This window comes from Drosophila subpulchrella, chromosome 2R (assembly GCF_014743375.2).
Source record: "Drosophila subpulchrella strain 33 F10 #4 breed RU33 chromosome 2R, RU_Dsub_v1.1 Primary Assembly, whole genome shotgun sequence".
In the NCBI taxonomy this organism is placed as follows: Eukaryota; Metazoa; Arthropoda; class Insecta; order Diptera; family Drosophilidae; genus Drosophila; species Drosophila subpulchrella.
Window position 1 is genome coordinate 16,575,296 of NC_050611.1, and position 10,063 is coordinate 16,585,358.

Consider the following 10,063-nt stretch of genomic DNA (forward strand, 5'->3'; position numbering starts at 1 on the left):
GGCGGCAAAAATCGATATCAGGCAGTCTATCGATATCACACGCTTTCCCTGTGTTTTTGTTTATTTCATTAAATTAATAAAATACCCCGAAAATGAGTGATACACCAAAGGATGATCTTAAGCGAAGTGCTCCGGAGGAGGAGGAAGAACCTCAGGCGGAAGAGGCGCCCGAGGAGGACGCCTGGATAGGTCCCATGCCCTCAGAGCAGAGCGCACCTGTGCCGGCCAAGAAAAAGAAGGGTAAGAATAAGCCAATTTCCTCCATTAACACATTCAAATAAAAATAAACTCCTTAATAGTCCTTCCCTACGAGCACATCTACCTGGAGAACCTGCCCAACGCCGAGAGCTACGAGAGGAGCTACATGCACCGCGATGTGATCACCCACTTGGTCTGCGCCAAGACGGATTTCGTGGTGACCGCCAGTCTGGATGGCCACATAAAGTTCTGGAAGAAGGGCGAGCTGGGCATAGAGTTTGTCAAGCACTTCCGCAGCCATCTAGTGCCCATCAAATCACTGACCACCAATGACAGCGGCACTCTGCTCTGCTCGGCGGCCACGGATCAGACAGCCAAGGTCTTCGATGTGGTTAACTTTGACATGATCAACATCATTCGCTTGGGCTACACGCCGCAGTGCAGTGAGTGGATCAATGGACCAGGTGATGCAGTGCAAGGATTGGCCATGTAAGTTGTTATTTAAACCCAAAAGACTGGAGAGTGAGAATGACTCCCCTTTCAGTACGGACTCGGAGAGCAGTCGCATCCACATATATGACGGACAAGGAGGTGGAGAGGTCCTGCACACCCTGGAGAAGCTTCACTCTGCGCCTGTGGTGGCCATGTGCTTAAATGTGGCAATGGAGACAGTCATATCTGTGGATCGCAATGGCATTCTGGAGTACTGGCAGAACTCCAAGCACGACTACAAATTTCCCCAGCGCCTGGTCAACTTTGACTCCAAACTGGACACAAGTATAGTTCGTTGATAGAGTCAACCTATCTCATATTTAACTGAACTCATTAACTCTACAGGCCTCTTTGAGTTTGCCAAGCAAAAGACCCAAGTCACCGGTTTGGCTTGCACGCCGGATGGCAAGCGCTTTGCCGCCATTTCCACAGATCGCAAGGTTCGCGTTTTTCAGTTCAACACGGGAAAGCTGATACGAGTATTCGATGAAGCGCTTTCAACATACACCCAAATGCAGCAGACGCAGCACGCCCTGCCCAACATGGAGTTTGGCAGGAGGTAGACTAGCTATATCGCCTTTATTAGCAGTCTGACATTAATTAATATCTCTTGCAGAATGGCGGCTGAGCGGGATCTGGAGAAGACGGCTCAAAACACTACCCTCAACATTCTATTCGATAGCACTGGCAACTTTTTACTGTACCCCACGATGCTGGGCATCAAGGTCATCAATGTGGTTACGAATCGCTGTGTAACTATTCTAGGAAAAACGGACAACATCCGACCCCTGCAAGTGGCCCTCTTCCAGGGAAGGATCAAACGACAAAAGGCTGCCATAACCATGGAGCAGGAGGCCAGCGAGAACCCAGCACTGCAGAATATTTTGAACGATCCAACAGCCTTTTGCACTGCCTACAAGTTAGTTAATACTAACGTACAAGTTTATGTGGTTTATAATTATTAATTACTATTTGTTTATAGAAAAAACCGCTTCTACTTGTTCAGCCGAAGATTGCCCTCGGATCTGCAGGATGTCGACCGTGATATATTCAATGAGAAGCCTTCGAAGGAGGACATTATCGCGGTGCCGGAGGCCACAGGTATTTGGTCTTGACTTCCAATTGGTCAACCCTTACTAACCACTAACCAATTTCTTATTGCACGCTAACAATATTTCAAGACGAAGGTTATCCTTATGCGAACTTTCAAGACCAAATTAATACAAAATGTTTGATTTATTCTAGTCGTGCAACGTATATACGAGAACGTGGTGCTCCACACCACGAAAGGTGATGTCCATATAAAGCTGTTCTTCAAGGAGGTTCCAAAAACGGTTGAGAACTTTTGCGTTCATGCAAAGAATGGGTATAATATTTGTATAACGATTTGGAATACACATTTTAATCACGCCATGTTAATAGGTACTATAATGGACACATCTTTCACCGCGTGATCAAGGGCTTCATGGTGCAGACTGGCGATCCCACGGGAACGGGCACAGGCGGAAAGTCCATTTGGGGAAGCGATTTCAAGGACGAGTTCGTGCCGAGTTTAAAGCACGATCGTCCTTATACGGTCAGCATGGCGAATGCGGGTCCAAATACGAATGGCAGCCAGTTCTTTATAACAGTTTTGCCTACGGTAGATATATATATTTTATTTGTTAGTAATATAACCATTAATGTATCCCAATTTACAGCCTTGGCTCGACAATAAGCACACGGTTTTCGGACGGGTCTACCGTGGCATGGAAGTGGTGCTCAACATTTGCAACTCAAAGGCGAATCCCAAGACGGACAAGCCCTACGATGACATTAAAATTATATCTATACACTTAAGTAATTAGACAGAAATTTTAAATAAAGCTTCGAAGATTACCCGAGTTTTAAATGTTTTAGAAGCGCGGATAAAAAACTTTGGTATTTTTTAGGAAGTTGGTATTTCTGTATTCTTCAAGTGCGACGCACTAAACAGCTGTTTTTGTATTCGGTTCCTTTGTAATTAATAAAAACTAGAAAACTAGGGCAAATACAACATTATTACTACTATTCGAACCGGAAACAGCTTAGTTTTCGGCAGTATTATTAATTAGTTTTCAACATTAAATAGTAATTGCTGGGAATAGGAAGTTACTTGCCAATTATGCGGGTTCTTGCAATGTGATATGATTCGTTTTGTTTATTGCTGCGAAAAAACAAAGAAACCGAGGCTGACGAATCACTTGTGCGTATCGGTAATCTATAAGTGCCGATAATCTATAACTAGCGCCTGCTCCAGATTTGAAACCTAGTTTTTGGGATCGCAAAGTCTATTTACATTTGAAAACCAAGGTATGTGCATAGTACGATTTTTCTATTAGTTTATAACTTATGGAACTGGTTTTTCAGTATTCAAGACATGAGCTAAGTTAGAAACAACCACCATGTCTCTAATGGATCCAAGTGATGTCCGCAGCACCGCCCAGCTCATATTATCCAATGCTCGACAGGGAAATAGCGCCTACAACTTGCAGTATGATATGAGTGAGTATACCATCGGATAAGTCTATATATTCCATCCCAACGATAACCCTTTTTTACCGATTTCAGGCCGAGCACATTCCATTAACCTGATCACGGAGGAGTTTCTAGCCGGCTACATGTCCGATGGCAGGATGTCCGTGGTGCGACGATTCTTCTGCCTCTTCGTCACATTCGACTTGGTGTTCGTCTCCTTACTCTGGCTCATTTGCATTGTGGTATGATATAGTATTATTCATCCATCCGGGACTCATCCATTTATAATACAGATATTATTCCAATGAGACTCGTTCATTCACTTTGCTTTGCAGATCAACGGCGACAATATATTCACTGCCTTCCACAAACAGATCGTGGAGTACACCGTCTACAAGTCGCTGTTCGATGTCGTGGCCATCGCCATCTGCCGATTCGTGGTCCTCATATTCTTCTACGCCATACTGTACATCAATCACTGGTCCATTATAGCGGTGGGTTTCACTACCTCCTGAAAAATTCGGATTTCCGAAACTAAATTTAAACAAGGATTATCTTAAGATAACATTCATAGTTTTGAAAGTCATAATATTATAGTTGTATATTACATATTTATACCGGGTGCTACAAAAATACCTTTCAGTCGAATTCCAAACGAATTGATATAGGCTTTCGGTTGGAATTTGGTTAGCACTGACTTGTCTAGCAATCCTTTATAGAAAATTTCGATTAAACTAAATGTTCTTTTCTTTTGCAGCTCTCTACAAGTGGTTCTTGTTTGTTCCTCATCTCCAAGGTGTTTGTGTTCGATGTAAGACCAGGAAACCTATCATCCCTATTGTCTTCTAATTAACTTTATATCCTCTTTTTAGTGGCTGGACTCCAAGCAACAAGTATTCGAAGTCATCCTAATAATAACCTCGTTTATACTGGCTTGGGGAGAAGCCTGGTTCCTGGACTGCAGGGTGATTCCCCAGGAACGTCATGCCCAACACTATTTCCGGAGTAAGATCAACAGCCCACCACCGGTATCAGATTACGTTTTAATTGTATTCTTTATTAAAGCAATGACCTCCAACGATCGAACCCCCATGGATCAGCCGGCCATTCTGATAGAGCACGAACGACCTCCGCAAAGTGTAACTGATTTTTATTCACCGATGGATACAGCTCGTCACTCCGACGAGGAGGACGAAGAGGTAAGCTATTCATGTATGCGCATTATTAAGTCTCTCCGGAATAGGAAAGTAACTCGGGCGACCATATAAGATGCAGAGCGGCTGATCGGATCACCACTAAACAATAGAGCCTGTTAAGATGGCATCGGTACTTTTTGGAGTTCTTTCTCTACTAATTGTTATCATTCATTCGGATTTCAGGATGAGGAGTACAACCAGATGGGCTTGGATTGCCTGCGAAAGGCCTATGAGATCATAGAGTCCAGCGAGTGGAAGGTGGAGAAGGTGACCCAAAAGGGCGACACCATACACAGCACGCAGCGGGAGAAAGTTGGAAAGATTTACAAGTTGACGGTGGGTTGGAGCATATGCAAACCTAAGGGAGTCTTATAATATATATAATTCCCAGGCCCGCATCAAGTACCCCGCAAAGGCGCTGATGGAAGACTTATTCTATCGCATTGAAGACTGTCCCAAGTGGAATCCTGCTCTTCTGGAGTCCAAAATAGTTCGAGTGAGTTGGCCTTCTACAAAGTAATAAAGAATCTCTGCTAATAGCGGCCATATTTTTCAGAAAATCAACTCCTACACCGATATTACCTATCAGGTATCCGTTGGCGGAGGAGGTGGCATGGTGAAAAGCCGTGACTTTGTGAACCTGCGCTCCTGTCGTCTCTTTTACAATGGCAAAATCTGCGATGACGATGAGGCGGCTCAGCTCAGCAGTGATGATGGCAACAGCAGCCTGAATCGCTCCTGCGAGGGCAGTGTTAGTACCCTTTCAGATGGGGACTCAAATACCCCACTGCTGCCCAGCAGCGTGTCCAGCTGCAAGGCGTCGTTTCCCAGCTCATCCAAGGGAGCCACAACTCCCTTCGACACTCTGGGCAACAGCTTGGGCGCCAAGAGCTTGGGTCCCATTGTCAATTTTGAGGAAGAGCCACCGCCACTGGACCAGGACGAGTTCGTGGATGCCAAGGATAAGGTCGAGGGCGAGGCGGAGAACATGACAAAACCAAATCCACCTAGCGTGGGCAAGACCAAGGACAAAGTTTGGGTTACCTCGGCGATAAGTGTGCAATATGCAGGGGTTCCGCCCTCATCCAAGTATACAAGGTGGGTTTGGGGAGCTATAAAATTGGATGAGATTAAAAACTTACACTTGGCTCTTACAATTTCAGGGGTCAGAACATTGTCAGCGGGTTTGCCTTTCGTGAAATCGTTGGCAAATCGGATAGCTGCATTGTGGAATGGGTGCTGTGCTTGGACCTAAAAGGCTATATTCCCCGCTATGTCCTGGATGCAGTAAGTGCTGATCGGTCCTATCTGCTCATATATTATTATAATAAGTGACTCCTTTCAGGCCCTCACCTCCTCGATGACCGATTACATAACCAACCTGCGCAAGCATGTCAACGAACTGAGGCATCGGGGGCGTGGCCGAGCGCCCAGGACCCACTAGCAGATCAGCAAACTGTATTTTAACTTTAATCCCATTGTATCTCAAGCGAGTGCTGTTCGCAGCCGGGTATCTATTAGAATATTTCTTTTTGAAAAGCGACTTCAGTGCTGTAAGTTTATTGAGTATTGTATGAATATGTATGGCATAAGTTCTATGTACCTATATGCACGGCTTACACTATAAATTTTATACATGAATTTTCTAACGTCCGGCATTTCCCCATTTAGTCGCAGGAGCAGGCGCATGAGCAGCATCTGCCCACCTGTCTGGTCTGCTGGTGCGTTAGTCGTAGGCTCGAGATCAGTTCTTGGAGGTGGAGGCGTAGGCTGAGTTCCAGGGCGTGGTCCTATTTGCTCTCGTTCTGGGGAAACCACATGGGACACGCCTCCATGGCCACCTCGCAAACGGCGCTCATCTTGGCGCTGTCGTAGTCTGGATGGGAATTTGACATGTTTCTAACGAATCTTGAATCTTGATGCAAAGTGAAAGCTTACCCAGGCTGTTGCGCTTGCCGAAGATGCTGCCGTTGAAGGGAGGCTTCCTGTAAGCAGCCTCACTGAAGCCCAGAAGTATGGCCGAAACCAGGATCGTGACCAGGAGCAGAGTGAGCGTGAATCGCAGAGCCATCTTGCAGTTTTCGGTGAGCGTTGTGGGCAGTGTGCGGAGGATGGACTGAGTGCTGGTAAAGACCGGATGTTTCTGTGCCAATCCAAGCCGAATCCCTGACTTTTATACCCGTCAACGAAGCAAAAGGATGCAGCCGCAGCCCGCCTAATGAAGTTATCCCCGACTAATTGAAACGAGATTGCTTGGGGATTTGTTCGAGTGAGACCATAAAATGTGATTATATTCCACTTATTTACATTGCTGTGTTATGCTTAACTTAAATGCTTAGCCTGGGCTGGACGGGCTCACGTCTTAGCGTTCCACTCGAGCACCTTGTTGAACTCCTTCTCGCCAAACCCTATGGCCGCCGACTGCTCCAGGCAGGTGGTCTGCCGCTTTAAGTTGTCGAGCAGGTAGAGCTGTTTCTTGTAGGCATTGAGCAGATCTGCCCTTTGCCGCTTTAGGGCACGGATCCGGCTGTCCCGCTGCTTCAGCTCCTTTCGATGCGCCTCCAACTGGTCGCGCTGCTCCTCGCGCAGCTGCCTGAGCTCCAGGCGAGCCGTGTCCGCATCCTCCTGGGCGCGGGACAGTCGGTTCTCCAGATTCATATTTGTCTGCCTGGACACCTTGGCATCCCGCCTCAGCTGCTCCAGCTCCCGCTGCTGGGTGGTGAACTCCTGCTGCCGATCCTTCTGCCGCCGGTTGGCATCGTCGCACTGCCGCTCGGCCCGCAACAGTTGCTCGGAGAGATGCTTGTTGGAGTTGAGCGCCTGGTCGCGCTGATTCTCCGATTTCCGCTGGGCTTCCAGGGCGAGCTCAAGCTGCTCCTTCTGCCGGGTCAACTCGCTGGCGTGATGGGCATGGTCCTCCTCTAGAATGGCCACCTTGGCCTTGAGGAATCTTTAATGAGAAAGGGACGAACATATTAGAAAGTATAATTGTAGTTTAAGGAGTTTTCCAGTTTGTATATATTTTATGTTTATTATTTGTTCGACTAAACCTTAAAATATTTAAATGTCTTTTGTTTTGAATAGTTGAATCCTAGTTTTTTTAACTTTTAAAGATTATAATCCTATTCATTTTTTAAGAACTTTTTAAATGTATAAAGTAACTAGAAGCATATTTAATTCGACTGAAGTCATAAATGTTATAATGTCTTTAGCAAGTTGGTCTTAAGTATTATGATTTTTTGTAGTTCTGGGTTAACTAGACTTTTGAAGACCTGATATAATGATAATGCATTTTTCAATTTGTATATTTTTTATGTTTATAATTTGTTTGACTAAACCTTACAATATTTAAATGTCTATTGTTTTAAAGAGTTTAATCCTAGGTTTTTTTACTTTTAAAGATTATAATCTTATTCATTTTTCAAGAACTATTTAAATGTACGGAGTAACTATAAGCAGCTTTAATACGACTGAAGTCAAAAATATTATGTCTTTAGCATTATAATTTATGATTTTTTGTAATTCTGGGTTAACAAGACTTTTGAAGACCTTATATGGATATATTTTCTATGACTTTCTATACTCACTTGATGAAGTTGTCCTTGGTGACCTGCTTCTTGACCTGACCCTGGCCATTGACGATGGTTGTGCTCTCTCGCTTCTGGGTGACCTCTACCTCGACGACATCCTGTTTCTGCCGGGCTGTCTCCTCGGCGTCGTTGCGCAGCAGTTCGTCCAGCGAAGGACTCTCGCTGAAGTTGGGGTTCCGGTACTTGACATACGTGGCTGTCTTGCTGCTCACATCCCGCGTGAAAGTACTAAACCGGGACACGAAGCGGCTGGTGGGAGAGGTGGGAACGGCCGTGGTCTTCGTTTGCTTCCAGTCGGGCGCCTTGGACTTGGTCAGCAGATTCGTATCGGGCTGTGGCGATGTGGTTACTCCTCTGCCAGGGGCAGCAGCATCTCTACCTGCCGGCAGGGGTTTCGTGGGAGCTGTGGCTACACCCTTCTTCCGGAGCAGGCTGCTCGGTCCTTTGTGTTTCTGAAAGGTGGCATATCGTGGCACTGCCACCGCTGTGGATCGTGGTGATCCTTTGGCCGGATACAAGGATTCGGCAGCGGGGCTAAGGGTTAGCAGGTTGAGCTCCTGGTTAATCTTAAAGAGTTCCTTCTCGCGGGACAAAAGCTCCGCCATTATGGTGGTTCAGTTTTAGTTTCTTGCAACAACGATTCTGATTTGATAAATGACCTGGACAAACTACACACATTGAATTTTTCTCAGATTTAATTTGCTGCTATCTCTACACGGCTATATCGAAGTTGATATGATAAATAAATTTTCCGGACGCCAAACAGTGACAGTTACCCCTGGCTACCTAGTATTGAATCCTTGGTCTGGTTGTTCTGGAAATTGGCCGGTTCCCCCTGTAAGTCCATGTCCTGTTGCTGTCCTAGGGGGTGGTTTTTCGGTTTGTTCGATTGTCCCCCCAGACGACTGTTGCTTGGAATTTACTTAACCCCTGTGGAACATACTTGCGGACTTGGGAACTCTATAAACTTCCGCAAGAGTGGGCGCTATAATTCACACAAAAGACATTCAATGGCGTGGGTTTGCTACGCCAATGGTTTTCAGAATTTGTATGATGTAACTGAACTACAAATGTATCCACGAATCACAGCAAGCTGTAGAATACATCAATATGAAAACTTAAAGAATAAGTAATCAACTAATACACCCATTAAAAAATACAATCTTATTTTTCGATGAATTAAAATATATATATATTTATTAGTTTCCTTTTTAGAAATCTTTTTTAATTTTGAATCTGAATAACTTACCATCTCATAGACACCTTTGAATACGGTTTATTTATGTTAAACACCTTAAATGCTGAAAAGTGATAATTGAGGGAATCCGCTTTTCTTAATAGAAATTCTCTCACGTCTCAAAAGAATAATTTCACCACTCAAATCCAATTTTCCGTACACCCTTTAGGATCACAAAGTCAAACAGAAGAACACGCATAATAATCATAAATATTGGTATAACTAAAAGTATAAACAGAACCGCGTGACTTCAAGGGAAAGACCTCCGAATATAACAACAATTCAAGGTGTCACAGCTACCTGTAGTCTTACCTGGATTTTTGAGGGTGCAAGGGTGCTGGGTTCACAGAATGTAAGTGCAAGTTCAAGATTTATGTGCAACCGAAGTAAAACAAAAGATGATAAAACATTTGTCCCACAGCGAGAGGCCTCGGTGATCCAAGCAATCAGCCTCAGCAGTGGCTATATATGCCGTCATCAAGGTGTTCTGGTGACAGCCCACACACTGGCCATAATTGCAGCGATCTGTTGCCAAGTTTGAGCAGAACCCGACTTCCAGTTGCCATACCAATGGCACAGCTGTGTTTAAAAAGCTTGACTCTGGTCTGGAGGGGTTTTGAAAGACACTGGGATAACAACTGCAAATTTAGATATTGAGTCTCGGTGTAAACCTTTCACATGAAATCTTTGAGACTTTGTAAGGGCTTTCCACAATTAAAGGTTTTTAAAGACAATTTAAAAACAACTGATAATTAATATATTTAGTCTAGATTTGAAAGACTAACGGCCTTCATACAATTAAAGGTTTGAAACTGATAGTTAATATATACAATTATAGGTTTATAAAGACGCTT

The 10,063-nt window shown here is 44.6% G+C and overlaps 4 protein-coding genes across 5 annotated transcripts; 2 read left to right on the forward strand and 2 right to left on the reverse strand.

The window, feature by feature from the left end:
- Nucleotides 1-6: 6 nt before the first annotated feature.
- On the forward strand, nucleotides 7-2,567 carry LOC119548986 (peptidylprolyl isomerase domain and WD repeat-containing protein 1). 2 transcript variants are annotated; one of them, XM_037856585.1, is made up of 10 exons: nucleotides 7-240; nucleotides 300-687; nucleotides 743-975; nucleotides 1,036-1,249; nucleotides 1,307-1,609; nucleotides 1,673-1,791; nucleotides 1,872-1,877; nucleotides 1,936-2,056; nucleotides 2,113-2,332; nucleotides 2,391-2,567. In XM_037856585.1, the coding sequence occupies exons 1-10, from the start codon at nucleotides 93-95 to the stop codon at nucleotides 2,535-2,537; spliced, it is 1,899 nt and encodes a 632-aa protein (XP_037712513.1). In that variant the 5' UTR covers nucleotides 7-92; the 3' UTR covers nucleotides 2,538-2,567. The 2 variants fall into 2 exon arrangements, with proteins under 2 accessions (XP_037712513.1, XP_037712514.1); XM_037856586.1 differs by lacking the exon at nucleotides 1,872-1,877 and having other exon boundaries at nucleotides 93-240; nucleotides 2,391-2,537.
- A 106-nt stretch (nucleotides 2,568-2,673) lies between these two features.
- LOC119548987 (steroidogenic acute regulatory protein-like) lies at nucleotides 2,674-6,031 on the forward strand. Its single transcript, XM_037856587.1, has 12 exons — nucleotides 2,674-3,021; nucleotides 3,079-3,213; nucleotides 3,280-3,428; nucleotides 3,522-3,680; nucleotides 3,944-3,997; nucleotides 4,059-4,191; nucleotides 4,252-4,385; nucleotides 4,566-4,718; nucleotides 4,774-4,878; nucleotides 4,939-5,480; nucleotides 5,546-5,669; nucleotides 5,728-6,031. The coding sequence occupies exons 2-12, from the start codon at nucleotides 3,114-3,116 to the stop codon at nucleotides 5,824-5,826; spliced, it is 1,752 nt and encodes a 583-aa protein (XP_037712515.1). The 5' UTR covers nucleotides 2,674-3,021; nucleotides 3,079-3,113; the 3' UTR covers nucleotides 5,827-6,031.
- A 9-nt stretch (nucleotides 6,032-6,040) lies between these two features.
- Nucleotides 6,041-6,538, reverse strand: LOC119548989 (neuropeptide SIFamide). The gene is made up of 2 exons (XM_037856589.1): nucleotides 6,321-6,538; nucleotides 6,041-6,258 (listed from the first exon to the last, which is right to left on the reverse strand). The coding sequence occupies exons 1-2, from the start codon at nucleotides 6,451-6,453 to the stop codon at nucleotides 6,173-6,175; spliced, it is 219 nt and encodes a 72-aa protein (XP_037712517.1). The 5' UTR covers nucleotides 6,454-6,538; the 3' UTR covers nucleotides 6,041-6,172.
- Nucleotides 6,539-6,642: 104 nt separating this feature from the next.
- LOC119548988 (testis-expressed protein 9) lies at nucleotides 6,643-8,725 on the reverse strand. The gene is made up of 2 exons (XM_037856588.1): nucleotides 7,970-8,725; nucleotides 6,643-7,332 (listed from the first exon to the last, which is right to left on the reverse strand). Exons 1-2 carry the CDS (start codon nucleotides 8,575-8,577, stop codon nucleotides 6,738-6,740), a joined length of 1,203 nt encoding a protein of 400 aa, XP_037712516.1. The 5' UTR covers nucleotides 8,578-8,725; the 3' UTR covers nucleotides 6,643-6,737.
- Between the last annotated feature and the right edge of the window lie 1,338 nt (nucleotides 8,726-10,063).